The 24825-nt window shown below is 47.9% G+C and overlaps 1 protein-coding gene across 2 annotated transcripts in view; it reads left to right on the top strand.

The window, feature by feature from the left end:
* Nucleotides 1-24825, top strand: part of LOC119976586 (claudin-15-like) — a 62777-nt gene that overhangs the window by 31047 nt on the left and 6905 nt on the right. The window contains exon 1 of one of the 2 annotated variants that reach the window (XM_038817190.1): nucleotides 13361-13886. The exons of the other annotated variant lie outside the window; for it this stretch is intronic. Within the exon in view, the coding sequence (XP_038673118.1) occupies nucleotides 13670-13886 (217 nt within the window). The 5' untranslated portion in view covers nucleotides 13361-13669. Of the gene's footprint in view, nucleotides 1-13360; nucleotides 13887-24825 lie in introns of those variants that run through there. 2 annotated transcript variants of the gene reach the window in all.

Genomic DNA, 24825 nt, shown 5'->3' with positions numbered 1-24825 from the left:
ACTAATCATGTGTGTTATCTGTGTTGGTCTAACATCGACTGCAACTGGATGCAGTGAAAAGAGAAACAGGCTTCCGACACAGGAGATGGTCCAACACTGTTTTATTGAACTTGCTGATTGCTGTACATAATCTGCTGTGAGTTGTCACTCTATTAACCTAACTGATAACCTCCTACTGGCTTGACCAGACTAGCTCTCTACCACACAGTGATGATGCTCACTGGCTTGTGCACTGTGATTATCTTCAGTAGCCGTGTCCTGTGAGAGAGGGAGAGCCTTAATGCCCTGTGGGCTTTATAGTGGTGGTGTCCTGTCTGGTGATTGTTTGTTCTGTGTTGTGTGTGTTCATTGGTTATCCTGTGTGTCAATTGATGCATGATCAAGATTGGCTACAACTGTAGCTTTATTGCAGTCAGATGCGTGGCCTCCTGCTGCAGCTGGCGAAATGGCAGATCAATGGAGGACAGGCATATTTATACGGCTCCTTGTGGGCAGAGCTAGCCGGCAGGGGCTACCGGCGAACCTGTAGCACAGGTCCTACCTTAAATCCCCTCATACAGGTGCACACAGTGGTTCACCACATTCACCCCCTGTTAAAAATGAGTCCAGCGGGGGTGGTGTGGAACTATATACAGTGTTGAGAATTATGTACAGTGTCATAGAAAATGAGTGGGGGAGGAAACAAAATGTCCATTTTGATGGTCCGGTGCCCGTTAGAGTTTCAGTAGATCCGGTGCTTTGACGATTCGCTGGGAGCGACGTAACGGTGGCGGCGATGTCGGTGCTGGCGGTGCCGGTGTCACCGACGTCGGTGCTGGCGGTGTTGGTGCTGGCCTGCAGTCAGATGAACCCGGGAGCGTGCCGAAATCTTCTTCGTCCACTTGCGTGGGCAAGGGAAGGAGGGATGGACCTGGAGGGGTTAATGTTGAGAGCACCGGGGGAGGGGAGGGTGGTGCATGGGTGGGGGAGTGTGTTGGAGTGGAACCTGACGGTGCCATGTCCCTGAGGGAGACAGTATCTTGGCGGCCATCGGGGAGCTCCACGTAGGCATACTGGGGGTTGGCGTGGAGCAAGTTTGCCCTGTCCACCAAGGGGTCCGCCTTGTGGAGTCGGACGTGCCTACGGAGCAGGACCGGTCCTGGAGCTGCGAGCCAAGTCGGGAGCAACACCCCGGATGTGGACTTCCTGCGGAAGGTAAAAAGATGTTCATGCGGTGTGTTATTTGTAGCGGTGCACAGTATTGACCGGATGGTGTGTAGTGCGTTAGGGAGGACTTCCTGCCAGCGAGATGCTGGGAGGTTCCTGGACCGTAGGGCCAGCTGGACGGCCCTCCAAACCGTTCCGTTCTCCCTCTCTACCTGCCCGTTTTCCCGGGGGTTGTAGCTTGTCGTCCTGCTGGAGACGATACCCCTGCTGAGCAGGAACTGATGCAGTTCATCACTCATGAATGAGGATCCCCTGTCACTGTGGATGTAGGCGGGGAAACCGAACAGAGCGAAGATTGTGTTGAGGGCCTTGATGACGGTGGAAGACGTCATTCAGGGCATGGGATGGCTAAGGGGAATCTGGAGTACTCATCGGCCACACTGAGAATATACGTGTTTGGGTCGGTGGAGGGGAGGAGCCCTTTGAAATCCACGCTGAGGCGTTCAAAGGGGCGGGAGGCCTTCACCAGGCACACACGGTCCGGCCGGTAGAAGTGCGGCTTGCACTCCGCACAGACCTGGCAATCTCTGTTGACTGTCCCTACTTCCTCGACGGAGTAGGGCAGATTGCGAACCTTGACGAGTTGGTACAGTCGTGTGACCCCCGGGTGACAAAGGCTGTCGTGCAGGGCCCGGAGTTGGTCTACTTGTGCGCTGGCACATGTACCTCGGGAGAGGGCATCTGGGGGCTCGTTGAGCTTGCCGGGTGATACAAAATTTCGTAATTATAGGTGGAGAGCTCAATTCACCACCGCAAGATTTTATCATTTTTGATTTTGCCCCGCTGCGTGTTGTTGAACATGAAGGCTACCGACCGTTGGTCAGTGAGGAGAGTGAATCTCCTGCCGGACAGGTAATGCCTCCAATGCCGCACAGCTTCAACGATAGCCTGGGCCTCTTTTTCGACGGATGAGTGCCGAATTTCAGAGGCATGGGGTGCGGGAAAAGAATGCCATGGGTCTGCCTGCCTGATTTAGAGTGGCGGCAAGAGCGACATCTGAAGCGTCGCTTTCTACTTGAAAGAGCAGTTTCTCATCTACTGCGTGCATCCCGGCCTTGACTATGTCTGCTCTGATACGGGCGAAGGCCTGTTGTGCCTCAGCCGCGAGGGGAAATTGTGTGAACTGTGTGAGTGGGCGGGCCTTGTCCGCATAGTTTGGGACCCACTGGGCGTAGTACGAAAAGAACCCCAAACAGCGTTTGAGGGCCTTGGGGCAGTGGGGGAGGGGAAGCTCCATGAGGGGGCGCATGTGGTTGGGATCGGGCCCCAGAATTCCGTTTTGGACTACATAGCCAAGGATGGCTAAGCCGGTCGTGCTGAACACACACTTCTCTTTATTATACATAAGGTTGAGAAGAGTGGCGGTGCGGAGGAATTTAGTGAGGTTGGCATCGTGGTCCTGCTGATCATGGCCGCAGATGGTGACATTATCTAAGGACGGAAACGTGGGCCGCAAACCGTACCGGTCGACCATTCAGTCCATCTCCCTTTGGAAGACCGAAACCCCGTTAGTGACGCCAAAGCGAACCCTAAGAAAGTGATAAAGCTGACCGTCCACCTCGAAGGCAGTGTATGGACGGTCCGATTTACGGATGGGGAGCTGGTGGTAGGCGGATTTCAGATTTCAATTGTTGAGAAGACCCGGTACTGCACAATCTGATTGACCATATCAGATATGCGTGGGAGGGGGTACCTGTCGAGCTGTGTGTACCGATTGATGGTCTGGCTGTAGTCCACGACCATTCTGCGTTTCTCCCCAGTTTTAACTTCTACCACGTGGGCTCTCCAGGGGCTGTTGCTGGCCTCGATGATACCCTCCCGAAGCAGCCGCTGGACCTCAGACCTGATGAAGGCCTTGTCCTGGGCACTGTACCGTCTGCTCCTGGTGGCAACAGGTTTACAATCCGAAGTTAGATTGGCAAAGAGGGAGGGGGGGGGTCAACCTTGAGGGTCGCGAGGCCGCAAACGATGAGTGGAGGTAGGGGCCCGCCAAATTTGAGGGTGAGGCTCAGGAGATTGCACTGGAAATCCAGGCCCAGCAAAAGTGCAGTGCAGAGGTTAGGGAGGACATAGAGACGGAAACCGCTGAATTTTACGCCCTGGGCTGTGAGAGTGACCGTACAGAACCCTCGGATCGGGACAGAGTGGGATCCGAAGGCCAGGGAGATCCTTTGATTGACTGGGTGGACCGCGAGGGAGCAGCGCCTTACCGTATCCAGGTGTATGAAGCTTTCGGTGCTCCCGGAGTCCAGCAGGCAAGAGGTCACGTGGCCATTGATTTTCACCGTTGTTGAAGTGGTGGCCAGGTTGCGTGGACGAGACTGGTCCAGCGTCATCGAGGCGAGCTGCGGGTGATCGTCAGAGGTTTCGGACGGAGAGCGTCGGCGGCCCAGGTCGTGGGATGTCATTGGCGTTCCTGCCCCGTGGGGAAGACAAGATGGCGGCGTCCGGAGGTCCTGTGGGGAACATAATAGCGGCGCCCATGTGACGGACATTGCGAGGGTGGGACAAGATCCACACATGGCCCTGGGAGGAGAAGATGGCGGTGCCCATTTTGCGTTTGACAGGGGGGAGGGGGCAATAGCGGCGACTGCGCGGGCCTGGCACACTGCGGCAAAGTGCCCCTTTTTGCTACAAGACTTGCAAGTGGCGGCGTGGGCCGGGCAGCGTTGGCGGGGGTGCTTCTGTTGGCCGCAGAAGTAGCAGCGGGGACCCCTAGGGTGCACGGATTGGTGTGCGCCGCAGGCGTATTGGCTAGGCAGGGCCCCAGCTGGGGGGGGGGGTTGTTTGTGGGGTCTAGGAGGGATAGGAGGGGTGGGCCGTGTGGCGAGGGGGGTAGGCCTGAACATCACGGGAGGCGACCCGTCATGGGGAGCGCTAAAGTTTTTGTCTCCGCTAGGTCGGGTGTGACCCCTTCCAGCAGTCATTGTCGGATGAGGTCCGACCAAATCCCCGTAACGAACGCATCACGCATGAGGAGATTAGAATGTTCGGTGACCATAACGGCCTGACAGTCACAGTCCCGTACGAGTGGGATTAGGGCACGCCCGAAGTCTTCAATGGACTCACCAGGGAGTTGAGAACGAGTGGCAAGTACGTGCCTAGCGAAGAGCGTGTTTGCTTTCTGCGCTTAGTTCTCTTTGAGGAGTGCCACGGCTTCCGCATAATTCGGGGTGTCCTGGATCAACGGGAACACGCTTGAGCTCAATCTGGAATACAAGACCTGTATCTTCTGAGCCTCCGTCGGTGTGGGGGTCGCTGCATTGATGTAAGCCTCGAAGCGAGCTAGCCAGTGATTAAAGTCCTTTCTGGCATCGGGCGAGTGCGGATCCAGCTGCAGGCGATCTGGTTTGATTCTGATATCTATCTTGTTGAAAATCTGACTGCAATAAATTGATGCACGATCAATTGCACAAAGACTCAGATTAGGTACAACTGTGGCTTTATTGCACTCAGATGCGTGGCCTCCTGCTGTAGCTGGCAAAATGGCAGATCAATGGAGGACACGCATATTTATACAGTTCTTAGTGGGCGGAGCCAGCCAGCAGAGGCTACCGGCGAACCTGTAGTACAGGTCCTACATTACATCCCCTAATACAAGTGCACACAGTGGTTCACCACATCAGTAACTGCCTGTCTGCATCTCATGATTTACATGAGTGAATATTATGACAACTAACACCTAATCCGTTGTCCAGTCAGGCAACAAAGGCACTACTTGATAGGATAAGGTTGGTAGTAATGCAGACGCGGAACATAATAGAATGGATTATGCCTCTTTGGTTCCAGGATCCACACAACCTGGGCCACAGCTCCCAGGGCCACCCGGAAACTTGCTATTGGTCGGCATTCGCATGCTCCAGCACGATCGGCCTGAGCCGTTCGCATGGTCCACCAGGTCCACCCCTTAAAGGGACCACACTACCACATCCCCCCATCCGCCCACCCGTCTCCCCTCAAGTCCCTTATTGCATTTTTCACAATTACTACAAACAAGTTCTAAATATATGGCAAAAGACATCAGGGGAAAGAGAGTTCATCGATGAGTCAATCGGTCTGAGGAGCTTTGAGTCCTTTCAGACCGTCACAATCCACCCACGCGCTCGACATCCTTTGAGGTAGTCAAGTTATCAGTGGCTGGTGACAGTTCAGGATGCACTGCCTCAACAGTAGGAGAATGGGTTGGATTCTCCGATCCTGCGGCTATGTCCACAGGATCCGTCTGGTCTTAAGACCAGAAGGTCGCCGCTCCCCCCGGCCCGATCCTCCGCCCAGTGGGGGGCTAGCAGCCGCGCAATGTAAAGCGCCCAGCTTAACCTGCAGATAGGGCCGCAGAATGGCTGGGTGTGGCCGCGCATGCGTACAGTGGCGGCCTGCGTCGGCTGCACCGTACAGCATGGAGCCGGCCACGCGCGGACCCAGTCTGACAAAAACTGCCCTCACCAGTCCCCCCATCCCCTGTCCCCCCTGGTCAGCAGAACGTCTCCCCTAAAGCCAAGACTAGGTCCCCCACCTGGAATGATCTTTTGCCCTCTGCTTAGTCTGTTGACTTCTCTGGGAGGCCTGAAGTGCCTCCAGGCCTCTTGCCAAATTTGGAACCACAAAATCCAAATGAGTTCTGAGGCAACGGTCCATCGGCAACTCAGCAGGTGTGACCCCGTGGTGATGTAATAATAACAAACAGGCTTACATTAACACTGCAATGAAATTACTGTGAAAATTCCCTAATTGCCACATTCTGGCACCTGTTCGGTTACACTGAGGGAGAATTCAGAATGTCCAATTCACCAAACAAGTCTTCCGGAACTTGTGGGAGGAAACTGGAACACCCGGAGGAAACTGACGCAGATACGGGGAAAACGTGCAGACTCCGCACAAACAGTGACCTAAGCTGGGAATCGAATCTGGGACCCTGGCGCTGTGAAGCAACAGTGTTAACCACTGTGCACCACGTCGGCCCTGTACCATCCTGCGTCTAATGGATTGGCTGAGACGGAAGTCTAGACTTTTAAGAATACCATTTGTCAGATTGTCTCCGCACGGCATTCTTAAAAGTCTAGACTTCCCTCTCAGCCAATCCATTAGACGCAGGATGGTTCAGGGATGACGTGGTGGGGCCCTGCTCAAATTCAATGGACTTCAGCAGTCCTTTAATAGTGAACACTCAGAGCAAGGTGTCCATCGTTGTTGCCAAGGTTATGATCCCTTATCTCCTAAATTACCAGCCACTTGGAGCGGGTGCCCGCCAAAACTAAAAACATCCTGCCCAAGAAAAGGACCATGTAGTCAACATGGACCCGGGTCCATGGATATCTGGCCATTCCCCAAAGGTGGAGAGTGGTTCGATGGTGTCAGGGACTGGTGTGTTTGAAAGGGCTGATATCGCTGTGCCATTTCTTCAATGGTTTTATCAGTGCCTGGCCACCATATATAGCTGCGTTCCAGCATCTTAATCTTTGTTTGTCTTGAGTGGGCATGAAACAGCTCCTGTAAGAGAGGTTCCCGAATGACGACTCGTGAGCCCCACAAGATTACACCATCCCCACAGGTCAGTTCATCTCAACAAGTTAAATAGGGTCTCAAGGGCTCAGACTTCTCATAGTGCCTCCCAGTCTGTATCATCTGCATTACTTTCGACAATATGGGATTCCTATGGATCCAGTTATGAATGTCACCAGCTGACATTGGTCAGGGGCTTAAGAGATTCAAGGCCAATACGATCTCTCGAGGTGCTGGTGGAGATGGCACATTTTCATCAGGGGAGTCGGCTCAATACGTCTGCATTGGCAATCCGCGTGCTTGGCCGGTGCTGGATGGCATAATTGTAGACCGCCAATAGCAAGATCCAACGCTACACCCTAGCCGAGGCTATTAGTGTTTTTGGTTCATTGTGATGACTCGAGACACACACTGGAGGTAGTTAACAAAGGGATTTATTGATGAAAAGCAAGGCAGTTAAGTAACAGGTACAGAACACTACATAACAGGTCATAACACTTCAGCTCCCTGGTCCACACTACCCGGGGTCCAGTTCCCAGGGCTCTGCTGATACTTCCGATTGGGCAGGGTTCACACTCTCCCATGAGATTGGCTCAAGCCAGTCATGTAGTCCTTAAAGGGGCCGTACTACCACAAGTGTCCTCCCTCAAAAGGCTAAGTAACGCCTTTATGTGACTCTTTCTCAATTTGAGCATAGTTACGCTCTGCTTCTGAAAGGGTCCTCGTGGCAAAGACAATGAGGCGCTCAGAACCGTCTCCCATCTTGTGGGATAATATTGCCCCTATACCCTAAGGGGCAATGTGACAAGATCAGTTTCCCAAAGTCGAAGGGAACCAAAAGGTTTAACGACTGCAAAGCTTGCTTCACCAAGCAAAAAGATTCTTCTTGAGGCTTCCTCCATTGCCACCGTTGATGTTTCTTCAGCAGCTGGTGTAATGGTGCCAATATTGTGGCTAAATTTGAAATGAATCTTCTATAATAATTTACCATGCCGTGGAAGGATTTGAGCTCAGCTACATTCTTGGGTGCTGGGCCCTCACTGATAGCCTTGGCCTTCTCCTCAAGGGGATGCAACCCTGTTGCATCTACATAGGAACCAAAATACGTCACTTCTGAGGCCTAGAATGTAATTTTTTTGCATTTGAGGTGGTCCCTCCATGTCCCAAACCTTTTTAACACCTCCTCCAGGTGAGACATGTGCTCTTCAGGAGTGGTGCCGGTGACTAAAACATCATCAAAGTAGACCATCACCTTGGCCATCCCTTGAAGGAAGTTTTTCATTGTACCCTGGAAAATAACACAGATGGTATGCTGAATGGCAACCTCGTGTACTGAAATAGGCCCTTATGGGTATTTAACGTGGCAAATTTCTGGGACTCTTCATCCAATTCTAATTGAAGATATGCACTGTTGAGAACTAATTGAGAGCATGTGAGGCCTCCTACTTGCTTAGCATAGAGGTCCTCGATCTGGGGGTTCCTATCCACATGGACAGCCTGATTTATGGCTAATTTATAGTCCCCACAGATTCTTATAGAATGATTTAGCTTGAGAACAGGTCAATGGGGGGCTGCCCACTCGGAGAATTGAACCGGTCTGATTAAGCCCAGTTCTTCTCATCTCTCAAACTCAGCTTCAACCTTCTGATACAGGGCACAGGGCACTGGCCTGGCTCTAAACAATCTGGTCGTTGAATCTGGATTGGCACAGATTTTGGCTTTGGCACCTTTAATCCGGCCTTTGTCGCTGTGAAAAACATCTCAGACCTTCTCAGGACATCTTGAAGGACACCATTGGAAATGTAAAACTTTTTCCAGCCAATTGAGTTTGATATGCTATAACCAGACCCTTCCCATGAGGCTGTGCCTGTGCCCTTCAATGACAACCAGGGGTAAATGGGCCTCTTGCTCTTTAAAAGCCACTGGTGTGTTGGTGGTTCCCAGGATTTTGAAGATTTCCCCATGGTAAGTGGCTGTGATGCTGCTCAAATGTAAAATCTGGGCTCCGTCATGGATATACTGAAAGGTCTCTTCCCCCACAATGGTCACTAAGCGCTGGTGTTGACTTCCATTTTCAAAGGTTTGCCGTTCACCTTTGGGCTAATTTCAATGAGGGCCACCTTGTTGAACTGCACTACATTCAAAGGGTACATTGCATGCTCCTCTTCAGAGCTCTTCTTCACTATGTATAGTGGCACACTGGACTATTGCTGCTGTTGTTTTGTTTTTTGCATTGCCATGCTTTGCCTTGCACAATAACGTGCTTGAATATGACCCTTATGATTACATCGGAAACATACAAACTCTCGACAATGGCAGGTCTCTTGGGGATGATCCCCCCCCCCAACCCCCCCCACCACACCCCCCCCACCCCCCCCCCCCCCCCCACCCCCCACCCCCCACCCCCCACAACAATAGCAGGCCAACACTGTTTAGGTTAAAGTCCTGTTCTTTCCCTGGTCTTTTGAGTCCAGTCCAATCCCATAGACAGTGTATAGTTCACTGCTATGTCTGTTGAACCTGCCATGCACCCTATGGCCATACTGCCCCATACTTGACTGATGTCCCTTTCATCCATTCTTTGGAGCTCAGTGACACCCTTTTCAGCACACTCCATTGCCTGAGCTATCTCGATCACGTTTTCCAACATTATAGTAGTTTCAGCCAGGAGTTTCTTTTGGATATTGCGATTATGGATTCCACAAACTAACCGGTCCCGCAGCCTATTACTAAGTGCGGTCCTGAACTCGCAGTGTTCAGCAAACTGACTAAGCCTGGCTATGAAGGCTGAGATGGACTCCTCAGGGTTCCTAACCACAGAATTAAAGGATAATGGAGGATAATTGAGCACCTGGGGTTAAAGTGTTCTTTGACCAACTTGACTATCTGATTAAAGGTCTTTGAGTCGGGTGCCTCCAAGGATGTGAGGTTCCGAATTAAATTATAAGTTTCTGTTTTTCTTCCCCTGTGATCTCATTCGCAGTGAAGAAATGGAGTGAAGATCCCGCAGTGGAGCCGCTCGATGTACTGGCTCCAATCTTCAGTTCCTTGGTCAACCGGTCTAGTTTACCAATAATAGGTATTTTCACTCACGTTTTGTGGGTTACTGTCTCTTGTTAGTCCTTCTCTCCCTTTCCATTTGCTCCATCATCCCCTCTCAAATCTCAAAGTACTGCTGGCTGTGATTGAACCTTTTATCTCATCGCCAATGTGGTGGCTCGAGAAACACTCTGGAAGCTTCCAGTAGTAACAAATGGGTTTACTAACAAAAGGCAAAGGCTGGTAATGATACAGGTACAGAATACAATAGGATGTGTCATGCCTCTCCGGCTGCACGGTCCACACTGCCCAGGGTCCTGCGCCCAGGGCCCCGCACAAGCTCGCTTTTGGCCAGGGTTCATGTGCGCCCACGTGATTGGCCCCGAGCTGGTCACATGGTCCGCCAGGCACGCCTCCTTAAAGGTGCCACGCCACCATCGGAGTAGACATCAGAAATTAATGGGTTGTGATCACAGCTCGTCCCATTTTCCCACCTTCGTGTCACATTGTATTCACTATGCCTTTATTGGAGATTGCAATCCAATTAGTTAGTGCATGGAGAATATCTTATATGTGTGCGTAAGTTATATAATGTATATATATATATATTTTAATCTCTCATTAGATCTGAGCATCACTGGCAAGGCCAGCATTTGCCCATTTCTAATTGCTCTTCAGAAGGTGGTGGTAAGCTGCCTTCTCGAACCGTTATAGTCCATCTGGTTCACCTGCAGCAGCGTGGCACATTAGGGTCGGGATCCTCCGTCCGTGCGGTGCGCACACTCCAGCGGCGGGATTATCTGTTCCACCGGGCCCCCGTTTGGGGGGGGGGGCGCAGGGCGATCGGACCCCGGGGTGTGCCCCCACGTTGGCCAGGCCCGCGATACGGGCCCACCAATCAGTGGGCAGGCCAGTGCCGTGGGGACACTCTTTCTCTTCCGCCGCCACCACGGCCTCCGCCATGGCGGAGGCAGAAGATAATCCCCCAGCGCGCATGCGCGAACCGGCAAAGGCCTTTCGGCCAGCCCCGGCGGCACGCCTGAAATGCCGCTGGTGCTGGTTTTCGCGCCAGTCGATATGGTGCCAACTGCTCCGGCGCGGGCCTAGCCCCCAAAGTTTGGGGAGGCCCGACGCTAAAGTGGTTGGCGCCACTCCCCTACGCCGGAACCCCCACCCCGCCGGGTAGGGGAGAATCCCGCCCCGGATGTATAATCATCTGGAAAGGAATAATTTGATCAGAGATAGTCAATATGGTTTTGTGAAGGGAAGGTCGTGCCTCACAAACCTTACTGAGTTCTTTGAGAAGGTGACCAAACAGGTGGATGAGGGTAAAGCAGTTGATGAGGTGTATATGGATTTCAGTAAAGCATTTGATAAGGTTCCCCACGGTAGGCTATTGCAGAAAATACGGAGGCATGGGATTCAGGGTGATTTAGCAGTTTGGATCAGAAATTGGCTAGCTGGAAGAAGACAAAGGGTGGTGGTTGATGGGAAATGTTCAGACTGGAGTCCAGTTACTAGTGGTGTACCACAAGGATCTGTTTTGGGACCACTGCTGTTTGTCATTTTTATAAATGACCTGGAGGAGGGCGTGGAAGGATGGGTGAGTAAATTTGCAGATGACACTAAAGTCGGTGGAGTTGTGGACAGTGCAGAAGGATGTTACAAGTTACAGAGGGACATAGATAAGCTGCAGAGCTGGGCTGACAGGTGGCAAATGGAGTTTAATGCAGAAAAGTGTGAGGTGATTCATTTTGGAAAGAATAACAGGAAGACAGAGTACTGGGCTAATGGTAAGATTCTTGGTAGTGTGGATGAGCAGAGAGATCTCGGTGTCCATGTACATACATTCCTGAAAGTTGCCACCCAGGTTGGGAGGGTTGTTAAGAGGATGTACGGTGTGTTAGCTTTTATTGGTAGAGGGATTGAGTTTCTGAGCCATGAGGTCATGTTGCAGTTGTACAAAACTCTGGTGCGGCCGCATTTGGAGTTAGAGCCTTTTTCCTCGATGGTGATGTCTAGCACGAGGGGACATAGCTTTAAATTGAGGGGAGATAGATATAGGACCGATGTCAGAGGTAGGTTCTTTACTCAGAGAGTAGTAAGGGCGTGGAATGCCCTGCCTGCAACAGTAGTGGGCTCGCCAACACTAAATGCATTCAAATGGTCATTGAATAGGCATTATGGACGATAAGGGAATAGTGTAGATGGGCTTTAGAGGGGTTTCACGGTCGGCGTAACATCGAGGGCCAAAGGGCCTGTACTGCGCTGTAATGTTGTCTGTTCTATGTTCTATGTCGTTCTGGAGAATTATACTTTTTTTACTCCTTTATTAAATTCTGCCTGTATTAAATTCACACACGTTTGATAAATTGAATCCTTTTTTGCTTTGCCTCCCAACAATTTGCCTCAACCGGAACATCAACAGGCACGCTATTAATACAAGATAACATTGCTGTTTCCTGCATCAAGGGGCAACACAGTAGCACAGTGTTTAGCACTGTTGCTTCACAGCTTCAGCGTCCCAGGTTTCATTCCTGGCTTGGGTCACTGTGTCTGCGTGGGTTTCCTCTGGGTGCTCCGGTTTCCTCCTCCAGTCCAAAGATGTAGTTTGGTAGATTGACTATGCTGAATTGCCCCTTCGTGTCCAAAAAGGGTAGGTGGGGTTATGGTGATAGGGTAGAGGTGTGGGTTTAAGTAGAGCTTAAGCAGGGTGCTCTTTCCAAGACCTGGTGCAGGCCTGATGGGCCGAATGGCCTCCTTCTGCACTGTAAATTCTGTGATTCTATCAACCATTCAAAAGCAGCTTTGTGAGAGAGATCCCTAAATTGTGAACTTTTCAATCAGTTGGGACTGGATTAAATCTACTCAAACTCTTCAGATGGATGGGATTAGCGGCCAGTTTCAGAAAGAAAACTTTTACTCTCCCTGTTGGGAAAACTGGATTCTAACTTAAACCCCCATCGAGTAAACTCTTGCGCTTGAATGCATTGCTCCACCAAATCTCCATAACTTTAGCGTTTTCCATTCTTAAACCCTTTGATAAGGCCTTTCCCAACCTCTCCCTGTGCTATTTTTAAAATGCACCTACTGATTACCTATCATTACAACATCGGTTCAAATTTGGTTCAGCCTTCCTGCGTTTCGATAATCGATCCTTTCCCAAAGTGAATCATCTCCTCACCCTGTGGTATCATTCTCATTGTCGAGTTTCACTGAAAGTCCCGGGTGGTATTGATACTGCAGATTCATATCTTGTCAAACATTAACTAACATGAACTTAACTGTCTGACTCAAGGGTTCCAACATAGTGAAACCAAGTGAAACAATTTTGAGAGGGTCTCTTTCAAGGCTGTATCAATATCCAACATTTGTGCTTCTGTTCCTTGCACAACATTTCTGAAGGAGAGCAAAGATCTCACTCAAAAGTCAAGGCATTGTTTCAACCAAGTTAATTAAATGGTGCCAGTCCATGGCTTTGTCACTTCACCCGAGTGACAATTCAAATATTTTCTATGCACGGAGAGCATATTGCGCCACACATTTCAGTCAATAAGTTTGTGTAATAATAACAAATTAGCATTAATATGTCATTGCATCATTCTTTTCTGGATATTTCTTTTTTTTTAAATGGTAGAATTGATACAACAATGTTCTGACCAGGAAACTCCATCCCTAAGTAATTAACACATCCACCCTAGGTCACACCCAGTTATTGTCCTTTACGTGCCACCTTATCATTTTATGGCCTTTGAGCAAGAGAGCGAAGGTTGGGTTGCCTTTATGAAGCACACAGAGAGACAGAGAGGGAAAGAGTGTCTGAACTTGAAGCGAGAGGTTTCCCGGTGCCCGAGCTCGTAACGTGAGGAGATCTTTCTCTTGTGACTTTCGCCTTGGGACAGGACTGTTATTACAAAGACTGACTATGGCAGCAGCTTTTGAAATTACTGGCTTTGTGATGGGGCTGGCAGGGTGGATGCTTACTGGATCCACGTTGGCGAACAGTTACTGGAAGATTTCCACTGTTTATGGGAGCGTGATCACAAGTTCCAGGTTGTATGAGAATTTGTGGAAAAGCTGTGCTCAGGATAGTACTGGCGTCTTCAACTGCAGAATGTTTGAGACCATGCTCGGCCTATCTTGTAAGTACTTTAATCTTAATAACAACAGTCGAATTGTTTTTCTTTAATCCTTAACGGTTTAATGTAGGACAACTAAATATTGTATAAATCGCTGCCACTCAAATTGATTGCTTTTACAACCTGTTTTTAGATTCGCTATATCTTCGGCTGCATCTTTGTCTCAATGAATAAGCTCTTGTTAGTTAGCAATTTTAAATAACTAGTGACAGCCAAAAAAAATGACCAAGGGCAGCAAATGTTTTAAAAAGTAATAGATTAACAATGAACAAAAGTGTTCTTTAATCCAACTTTCTTTCAAGTTAAGATTGGAGCCTTGGCGAATCGTACTTCAAAATTCCATTCGACTAAGCCTTTTCGAAAATGATCCGCCAATGCGAAAACTGACAGTGACTTTGATGAACGTTTATTCAAAGAATTTATGCTGCTCTTGGTTTAACAATAAAAGAATGCATGTTAACCAAAGCTTAAAACTGAAGGGATAATGTTGAGAATGTTTTAAATTTATATCGTCACTCAAAAATTGTTGCAATCAAATAAAAATTCTGACTTCCTTATTGTGCCCAAGGAAGATTTTTCTGCCTTTTTCATTGAAGTTACTCATCCAAACTCAACTTAAATCTATATACATTTATATTTTGAAACAGTGTTGCATTTTGGTTGAAAATAATATGAATATCAACAAGTTACAGGATACACTAATATCTGTAAGTGCAACATAAGCGCGGTGATCTGCTACACCTATTGCAGTGGATAGCCTAATGGGTTGATTATATCTTAGGATGGATTTAACACTCCAAGCCAAACCGTATGCCAAGACAGGAATATGTTCTGAAAGTTGTAGTTTGTTTTAGATAAACGCCCAATGTCAATTGAAACAACACTGGATTAAATTCTCAACAATGATGGGTACATTTTCTCCTGCAAAAACCTATACAGCAAAGATATCTCACGGAAAAAGTGTTAAAAAGCAGGTAGGCGTTTAAGGATCACTCGGGGTATATGTAGGTCACCACAGCCTCAATAATCGTAACCAATCCGAAACCAGTTGTAATCTTTGAAACAACAAAAATGTCAACGATAATATCAATCTTGTTTTGGGGTGATTTACTTGAATCGTTACCGAAGCTTCAGTTGGTTTACAACAGTGGTGATCAACCTATGGCCCAGGGGCCATATGCAGCCCATCTGGATTCTGAGTGCGGCCCAGGAGACATTTTGTTGACCGTTGCCCATGCGCAGAGTTGCCACGTTCCACTGATTTCCTCCCGCATAGTTTTTTTTCCAATGGTGTGACCAATCTGAATGTAAAGCGAGGGCAAGTGAAGTGAGGTGCATGCTGATTGCTCACAATATTGACTGAGAGCCTGGCGCTCCCTTTGCCCAAAGTGTAAATATTTCTTTTGTTTTAAACTTTACCATTTGAAGCTGATGTCCACCCTATTATTATATAAATGACTAAACAAGTTCTGTAACTCGATATAAAATATTTGGTGTATATTAAATGTATTTAATCTTATTCATGGGGTAATGTTTAGCGAACAAGCCTGATTTCAATCTTGCGGCTCACTGAGATTAAAAAGAGGCCACTCATGCGGTCCACTCACTACCCTAGGTTGCCCATTACTGGCCTACAAGATGGTCAGAATATTGTGCGATAGTTCTTATCCTCCATTTTGGTTCCGAGTAGTGCCTCACAGGAGTCCTGAAAGTATATTATCAAAATGGACGAAACCCTGATCAGCATTGGAGAGGTGAATTGCAAACCTTGTGGAAGAAACTAAACATATCATGCAGATGGTGTAAAAGATTGAAGCCATGTTTCTTGAGCGAGAATTGTGAGGATTTTTATAGGATTGAGTGTATTTTGGCACAATTACTTTTAAATTAGTTCCGTCTGTATACATTTACTGACGATTAATTAACTCTCAGAATTTTATTACACAGATTTAATCTTTATTTAATTAACCTTTAAGAATCAGCCCTAATTGTTATGTACTCTACTCATGTGATTTATGTAACTGGGATCATATCTGTTGGGAAAGACAATTTCCATCGTTATTTCCAAGCAGCTCTCCAGTTTACGACAATCTAGCAAATTAACGAGCTCCGATCCACCAAGTCTCATTTTTGCTGCACGTGCGCTTTTTACACGGGGATTAATCATTGAATCATTCAGCTCAGTGAGAACCCATTGTTCCTTCTGTCTTTGCTCGCTGAAAGTACAATCCAAAGGGTCTCAAACCCTTTGCTCTTTCCCCATTACCCTGTAAGATTTTGCTTTTTGAGTTTAAATCGAATTTACTTATGAAAGGACCTATTGAATCGACTTAAATTCACAGGTGTTTGGGTAATACATCTCAGATCATCGAAGACAATTTCTCCCCATCTTTCCCTGAGGTTCTTTTACCATTTATCTAGAGTCTCTATCTCTGCCAGTGATAACAATTTTCCTTCATTCTATCAAAACCCTACAAAATGTTGAATGTTGGACATGCTCAGAATTCCCTGTTTAACTTTCTCTGCTCTAATCTCTGCTTTAATCTACTTCAAATAAAAATTACGTGCACACGGGACAGAATTCTCCCGCCCTTCCGGCTGACGGGATCTTCCAGTCCCATCGAAGTTGGGTGCCCCCATGGCAGAACGGGCGAATAAAGTAAGGCCAGGATTTTCCTTCCCCCCCCCCCCTCCCCCCCCCCCCCCCTCCCCCACTCCCCCGCATCACATTTACTGGCAGCAGAGGCAGCTCATTCATGGCCTAGGGTGGGATCTTCCAGTGCCCGTTGAGGTCCGTGGTGTTTTGTATGGCTTGCCCACTCCACCGCCTGGGGAACCCACAGAGAGTGAGGGGAGGGGCGGGGGGGGGGGGGGGGGTGGAGTCGCCTTTGGCGGGACCAGAAGATGCCACCGGTGGAATTAGTTGGAAAATACCGTTCTAAATCTCCAGAGACTTCAATGTGACGGGGACTGCATCTGCTGCAGGAAGACCGGCCATGGGGAGGCGGGAGAATTCTACCATTTTGTTCATCTGTGACCTGCACTGTTCTAAACTTTGAGCGACTAGTTTAGTCAGGGCTGCCCACTTTCACCTTACTCTTGCCTACTTTCATCTGTTAAATTGAGATGGTAAATGTACTAAAATAGCAAGTTTAGTGTGATAATATATCAACGGAAGTAGTGTGCAGGGCAGCACAGTGGTTAGCACTGCTGCCTCATGGCACCGAGGTCCCAGGTTCGATCCTGGCTCTGGGTCACTGTCCGTGTGAGTTTGCACATTCTCCCTTTGTTTGCGTGGGTTTCACCCCCACGACCCAAAGATGTGCAGGGTAAGTGAATTGGTCATGCTAAATTGCCTCTTAATTGGAAAAAATGAATTGGGTACTCTAAATTTATAACAAAAAAGGGAGGTAGCGTGAATATCTTTGAAATTTATAACCATGCTGGAAAACGAGGATCCCGTCCATTTTTCACCGTAGTGGTCAAATCGCAATTTGAGTGTACAATGTAAATTGTGCTTCAGGGCTAAATCGCTGGCTTTGAAAGCAGACCAAGGCAGGCCAGCAGCACGGTTCAATCCCCGTACCAGCCTCCCAGAACAGGCGCCGGAATGCGGCGACTAGGGGCTTTTCACAGTAACTTCACTGGAAGCCTACTTGTGACAATAAGCGATTTACATTTCATTTCATTTCATAAGGATGGAGGTGCATAGGGGAGAGTGCAGAGAGAAGCAACAAGGATCATCCTAAGTTTAAGTGAGACGAAGAAAGTTGAGAGATCAAACATTGAGAGAGAAGATTACAAAGAGAATTTATCAAAGTATCTGTAAGTGCAGAAAAGATAAAACATATGACCCTAAGTCAAGCAGGTTAGCAGGACCAGAAGAAATAGTTTAGATGGGTTTCTTGAAAAACGTTTCTTCAAAGGATAATAAATATTTGTAGCAATACAGTGCAAAGACATTGGAGCATTCAAATGCAGGTGGATAGATGATCGATGAATGGCCCATTGGGGTTTTTCTCTGACCTCTTTTGACTGTCTTATGTTCCTTTGAGGATTGTTTGGCATCTGCCAGATAAACCATTTTGCATTAGCAGTTGCACAATGTGGCAGAACCGACAGGTTGAAAATTGAGGAGCAGCAGGACAACTGAGTGGCGTGGATGAGATAGATGTTTCCCACAAGTGGGCTCTCAGCCAGATACAGACCTTGACACATCCTGCTTTGAAAGCAAGAATCCAGTGGGGTGTTTTCATGACGAGCAAAGAGGGAGAGTTCCCTCCAGTTGGCTATTTTAACCACCCTGAATTCACCCTGGAATGGATGTTCATTGCCCACAATCAGAATTAATAGTCAGGCATTACCATCACTATCATATCACTATTAGATAATATTAATGTTCACGCAGTGGCCTCGGCTGTAGTGGAAACTAAAGGGAAGATTCAGGGATCCCATCTTCCGATGTTGAACCTCATTCAAAGGCAATGTGAGTCAGGGGACTGAGGCTACAGGAGCCTGTCTCTGACCACAACTTCTTTCAATAAGGCGCATTGTGGGTGCGAGAGAATCACCAAATTTGTTTATGAATTTCACTCTCTGTCAACCTACCTCGATTGCCATAAAACTCCTTCCCCAATAGATTTTATGTGCATGCATCATATTTACCAATAAACCAAATTGCAGGAAGATCCAAATAGATGGTTGAAATGGCAAAAGTTGGCAGGGAGGGTTTGTGAGAGCCACGAAGAATCCAGCACGAGTTGTAGAGTCAAACAGTAAGAAACTTTATTCACAAGGTTATGTACACAGTACCAGCAGTTCACTACTGGTTCCCTCTCCAGCTGGTACCACATTGGCCAGCTCTAATTATACAGCTGCACTGATAATGATTGCCACCTCCCCCCAACTTTCGGGGGAGTTAACTTTCCCCAAGGAACAAGGGTTAACCAACCTGCTCCACGTGGTGTCCATGCGAACTCTCGAGATCTTCCGTGCCCTGTGGGCACCATAGGGATTGCTTTATCGACCTTTCTTTTCACATTTTGAATTGAACTTTGCTAAGTTTCCGTTGTGTTTTGCTATTTTGGGGCAGTGCCCCTTTTAATTTGTCCCTAGTTGATTTATTTTATTATATTGTTTTTGATTGGACCCAAAAGACAAGGGATAACCAATTGTCCCCAGCCAATTGGATCCAGGCAGGTTAAAACAGGGGGCAACATGGAAGGAGTGGAATGTGATATTGGATTAATTGCATATTTCTTACAAAGAGCTGGCACAGAAATAAAGGGATGAATAGTCTCTTTCTTTGGTGTAACCTTATGAATTTATGTCTTGTTTAATCCCAAACATGTGCCATGCTCCGAAATATTCCAAATAATGTTTAAACTCACTGGAACACCCAACAATGCAACCGGCTGTATTGTGGGTTCATCTATTTTGTTTTGGAATATTACAAATGAGAAGTGTTCCTGGTTGGCCCAGGCAGCTATCCAACCAGGAATGCAGATCCAAGCCTTTGAGGAGATGGTAGATGCAGACACAAAAGTCTTTGGGAAAGCTTTATTTTGTCAGTTACCCACAATCAGAATGATGAGATTTTGTCCTTTTTATTCTTAGTGTTGTCCTTATTAGTTGAAATATTGGCTAAAAGCTTCTGGAATAGCTTGATGATTCACAAACAATAATTAGGTAGCAGTCTCTTTCAGTGACCTTGTTACATGTGCTCAATTACAGTCAAGGCCAAATGTGTGGTAATGCATTTTGGGAGGTCCAATACAGGTGGGAAACATACAGTAAATGGCAGGCCACTAAAAGTGGCAACGCAGGTGGAGAAGGTAGTCAAGAAGGCATATGACACATACTTGCCTTCATTGGCCAGAGCACTGAGTATAATAATTGGCGAGTCATGCTGCAGCTGTATAGTACCATAGTTAGTCCACACTTGGAATATAGTGTTCAATTCAGGTCGTCACAATACCAGAAGGATGTGGAGCCTTTGGAGAGTGTGCAAAAGAGGTTTACCAGGATGTTACTGGTATGGAGGGCATTAGCTGTGAGGAGCGGTTGAATAAACTCGCTCTGTTCTCATTGGAACGGCGGAGGTTGAGAGGCGACCTGATAGAAGTTTACAAAATTATGATGGACATGGACGGAGTGGATAGTCAGAAAAGTTTTCCCAGGGTGGAAGAGTCAATTACATGGGGCCATAGGTTTAAGGTGCGAGGGCCAAAGTTTAGAAGAGATGTGCGAGGGAGTTTTTTTACACAGAGGATAGTGGGTGCCTGGAACTCGCTGCCGGAGGAGGTGGTGGAAGCAGGAAAGATAGTGACGTTTAAGGGGCATCTTGACAAATACATGAATAGGATGGAAATAGAAGGATATGGACCCTGGAAGTCTAGAAGATTTTAGGTTAGATGGGCAGCATGGTCGGCACAGGCTTGGAGGGCTGAAGGGTCTGTTCCGTGCTGTATGTTTCTTTGTTCTTTGATGGGTTCATGAAATATAAAATCTGATTTTGCCAGATATTGAGGGATACAGATGAGAGACATTGGTATAGAATTTAAATTCATCACAAATTGTCATTTCCGACAAGCCGTCCATTGCCTCCTTCAGAAATAAATTCAGAGGGGAGATTTTCGGTAGCTCTCTTTTGATTCAGCATTATACCAGAGGAAAATCCACACTACAGAGTTACACCTTTACTGAGAGAAATTACATTGTGAAATTTGAGGCTTGATCACAGAGATGGGTAAAATATTCACCCTCCAAGTCTGGTGTCATTATTTATATGAGTTAAGCTATCAGAAAAAGGAAGAAAGTACTCGCTGAGCTGGAAGTGTTTTATGTTAGTCATTCTGATCGAACACTCTCCCACAAGACTAGATAAAGGTTCTCGTCAGAAGTGGTGTAGTTTAATGGCATCTATGAATGAAACTTGGGGAAAAAAATTCCCCTTCTTGTATTTATTGTTTCATTAATCACAGTTGCCACAGCAACCAAACCCCCTGAGCTCGCTGCAACACACCACCACCACCACGTGCGTGTGAGCATGCATTAATGTGTGCATACAAGTGACGAGATTTAAGTAAAAAGCCATTTCTATTTTGATTACAAGTGAATATTCAAAAATACACCGAGGACATCTAGGGCAGTGAGTGTAATTGCTAATAAATAACCGGCAGATTGCAAAAAGCAATTGATGATCACAAATAACTCGATGTCATGAATTTGTCTGGCCCAGCCTCAGAGATATCAGAATGAAGTTGCACAGAAGAAGTCCATTCACCTTCATTATCTAATTATTATTTGGTGACTCCACGCCCAAGAAAGAGTCAAGGTTGAGAAAAGGTCATTTGATCCATTGAGCAGAATCTCCTCATTACTCATTATCCACCATGACTTCATTGTGACCAACAAAAGGACTATCTTTAATATCATAACACCAACAGTTTGTATTACCCTTTGAGTAAGGACATTGGTCGTGAGTTAATCTTGGGTGGTGGTGTTAAATGGCGACAGGAAGTAAGCCTCCCTCATTAATTGCCTTTGCCAAGGGAAATGAAATCGAGGAGAGTGTAAAAGGGGTTGCAGATTTGCTGACACCACTTTTACATTTCTGCCCAAGTCAAATTTCATTGCCAATCATTTTAGGATTTGTATTCCATTTATTTTGTAATCATGGAAATGTCTGCCTTTCAATCCTACAGAGGAATGTGAGGCTCTGGAACGCAGAAGGATAGTTAGTGATGGAGGCAGAGATGTTGATTTTTAAAAATAGGCTGGATAGATGGTTGAAGGGAAGGGGATGAAGGAGTATGGGAAGAGGACAAACACATGGAATTAGGATGATTGTACACATGGAAGGAAAAAAACCAATGAGGACAGGTTGGGCTGAATTGCCCATGTCTATGAGGAATCATTTATCTATCTCCCTGTGGGGCCCGTGGAGTACGGGTTCCCATGGTAACGGGTGGCCCCACCCAGCTGGGACTTGCTACCGAGCCCTTTGAATGCTGTCCCAAACTCGGATCGGGAGTTCCGGCAGGTGGAGCTTTACTTTTGAGAACAGAATAAATCTGTTTCAACCTTCCTCTTCGTGGGTGGGATTCACCGTTCAGCGATGCCAAAATCGGGGATGGTGCGTGTTTGATGCAGGATTTGTATCCTCCACCCTCTTTGAAATGGCACATTGCGTCATGTGCCGCACGCCATTGGAATGGCATTAGCGCGTCACCTGAAGGCCCTCCCCCGATGCTCCACACCTCCGATGGGCCGAGTTTCTGACCGCGCGGTTGACGTATGGTCTCAGCAGTTGTGAACCCGGCGTGATGGCTGCCGACTGTGACCAGTGCCGCCACAGTCGGACAGGAGCCGTGCTGCTGGCTGAGAGAGCTTTCGAGAGGGCTGGTGGGACTGGTGGGGAATGGCCAGGGGGTAGCCAGGGGGGGACTATCTGGCACGTTGGGTCCGCGCATGGCTGGCACCATGTTTTAAAGTGCGACCACTGCAGGTCGTCGGCGTGCGCATGTGCAGCCACGGACCCAGCCATTCTCCGGCCGTTTATATCGTGGGAGCCGGGAGTTTTACTCGGCATGGCTGCTAGCCCCTCACCAGTCGCAAGATCAATTCTTTTGACGTAAAATGCCACAGATCCTCCAAACTTAGGCTCAAAAATGGTGAATCCGGCCTCATGTCTCCTGGATTGCTGCAGTAATATTCTAGATTTATTTTATTTAAGCCATTTCATATTTTATATATTAAGCGAGGTCAGCTCATTGGATTCACAGTGAGGATAGAGGAGGACAAGAAAGAGACAGACAGACAAACAGGGAAAGAGAAGAGATGACACAGACACAGCAAACAAAAACATAGTGCCAGAAAGAGTGTACAGTTTAGAAGCAGGACAATCAATCCAACTAGTTCATGCTGGTATTTATGTTTCCCTTGAGCCTGTCCCTATCCTTCCTCACCTAACTACCTCAGCGTAACCCTCAAAGCCATTCGATCTCATGAGCTTCTCAAGCTTCCCCTTAAATCCGCCACGAACACTTCCTGTGATAGCAGGCTCCACCTTCTCACCACTCTCCATAAAGAGATTTGTTTTGCATTCCCTATTTGGAGGATTGGAAGAATAACATTTAGAGTAACAATGCCCATTTCAATGTTGATTAAAAAAAAATTACAGGGGATGATTCCACCATGGAGCACTCCCAGTTGGACGTTGATTACATTCAATACATTGTAGTCTGGCCTTCAGCTGATGTTTCCATTGTGTGTAGCTTCCCCCATGAGATCATTGAGTGGCACATTAGGTGAGCAGCTCAGGCTTTGAGATGTTGAATTGAAGTGTGAGGACCTGAATTAGAATATTCCTCAACAGTGCTGGATTTTTCTGTCTAGATTATCAATGAAGGCCTCAGGAAACCCTGCTCTCCTAACGTCCACCCTGCATTCAGCAGGTTTCACCGTTGTACCCTGACATTTTGAAAATGCTACTGAGTCCGAACCAATAAGATAGAGAAATAATTTAATTTTTATTTTTTGAGGGATCCTTTTGCTAGTCCTGAAGAGTTGAAGAGTAGAACATTTTTCCATTTTTGGCACTTATGCCTGGTTCTATGAATCAGACATTCGGCGGAATTCTCCGCAAGGCCCGACGCCGTCCTGAAACCTGGAGAGGTTCACGTCGACGTCGGAAGCCTCTCCCAGCCCCCTATTCTCCCCTACCCGGGGGGATAGGCGGGCTGTACCGGGAACCCGGCGGCCGGGCCTTGTCCCTGTCTTCAAGGCCCGGCGCGCCAAGAATGATGACGCGGCGGAGCCTAATGACATCAGCCGCGCATGCGCGGGTTGGTCAGCTCAAACCCACGCATGCGCAGTTGCCGTCTTTCCCCTTAGCCGCCCCGCAAGACATGGCGGCTTGATCTTGTGGGGCGGCGGAGGGGAAAGAGTGCGTCCCCTTGAGATGCCGGCCCGACGATCGGTGGGCACCGATCGCGGGCCAGTCCCCTCCCGAGCATGGTCGTGGTGCTCGATCCCCGATCCACCCACCCTAGGCCCCACACTTACCTGGCGCGCCATGTTCACGACGGCAGCGACCAGGTGTGGTTGCCGCCATCGTGAACAGGTTGGGAACGGCAGGCCGCTCGGCCCATCCAGACACGCCGGAAAACCGGACACGCCATTTTGGGAGGGGTGGGAGAATAGCGGGAGGTGCGGGAGTGGACCTCCCGCTATTCTCCCATCCATCGTGGTTGCGGAGAATCGCGGCCATTGTACCTTACCTTCAAGGAAAGATCAGTGGATACCCAAGTTAGACATATTGATGGTATTAGCACTACCTTCATCGTTGTTGATCAGGACAACCATCCCATTCCTTCTCAGAGGAAACTCGGCTTGTGGTTTTACTGAGGAGGATTCCAAGACAAGCAGAACAGGGTCAGAATCAGCTCATTATATACTTCCCAGCAAGATGTTTCTCTACCAACCGCAGAGGAGTCACCCCTCTCATGCCAATGTGGAAATTCACCCTCACACATCAATCATCCTTGCGGTGGCTCGGAAAGAGATTGAAAGTGGCAAACTACTGCTGTGCCCTCTTGGGAATGGGTTGATATCATCCAAACTTTTCAACAGCGGATTCTTACAGTCAGCAGCCAGGACAGATTTTGATTACCTTGGTCTAAAATAAAATAAGCTGAGAAGGGAAGAAGGAGTTTTGCTTCGAGTTAAAAATAGGGGTCTGAATTCTCCGCCATTTGGGATTCTCCGTTTTGCCAGCAGCCCGGGGGTTTCCCGACAGTGTGGGGCTGCCCCACAATGGGAAACCTCATTGACCAGCTGGCGAAACGGAGAATTCTGACGACGTGCTGTACCAAAAGTCTGGTGCTGCGTGATGGAGGAACCCGCCCAGTGTTTTTATACAAACAGAAGGGGATGCAGA

This window comes from Scyliorhinus canicula, chromosome 13, assembly GCF_902713615.1.
Source record: "Scyliorhinus canicula chromosome 13, sScyCan1.1, whole genome shotgun sequence".
Lineage (NCBI taxonomy): Eukaryota > Metazoa > Chordata > Chondrichthyes > Carcharhiniformes > Scyliorhinidae > Scyliorhinus > Scyliorhinus canicula.
This window is presented reverse-complemented; position numbering and strand designations above follow the sequence as displayed.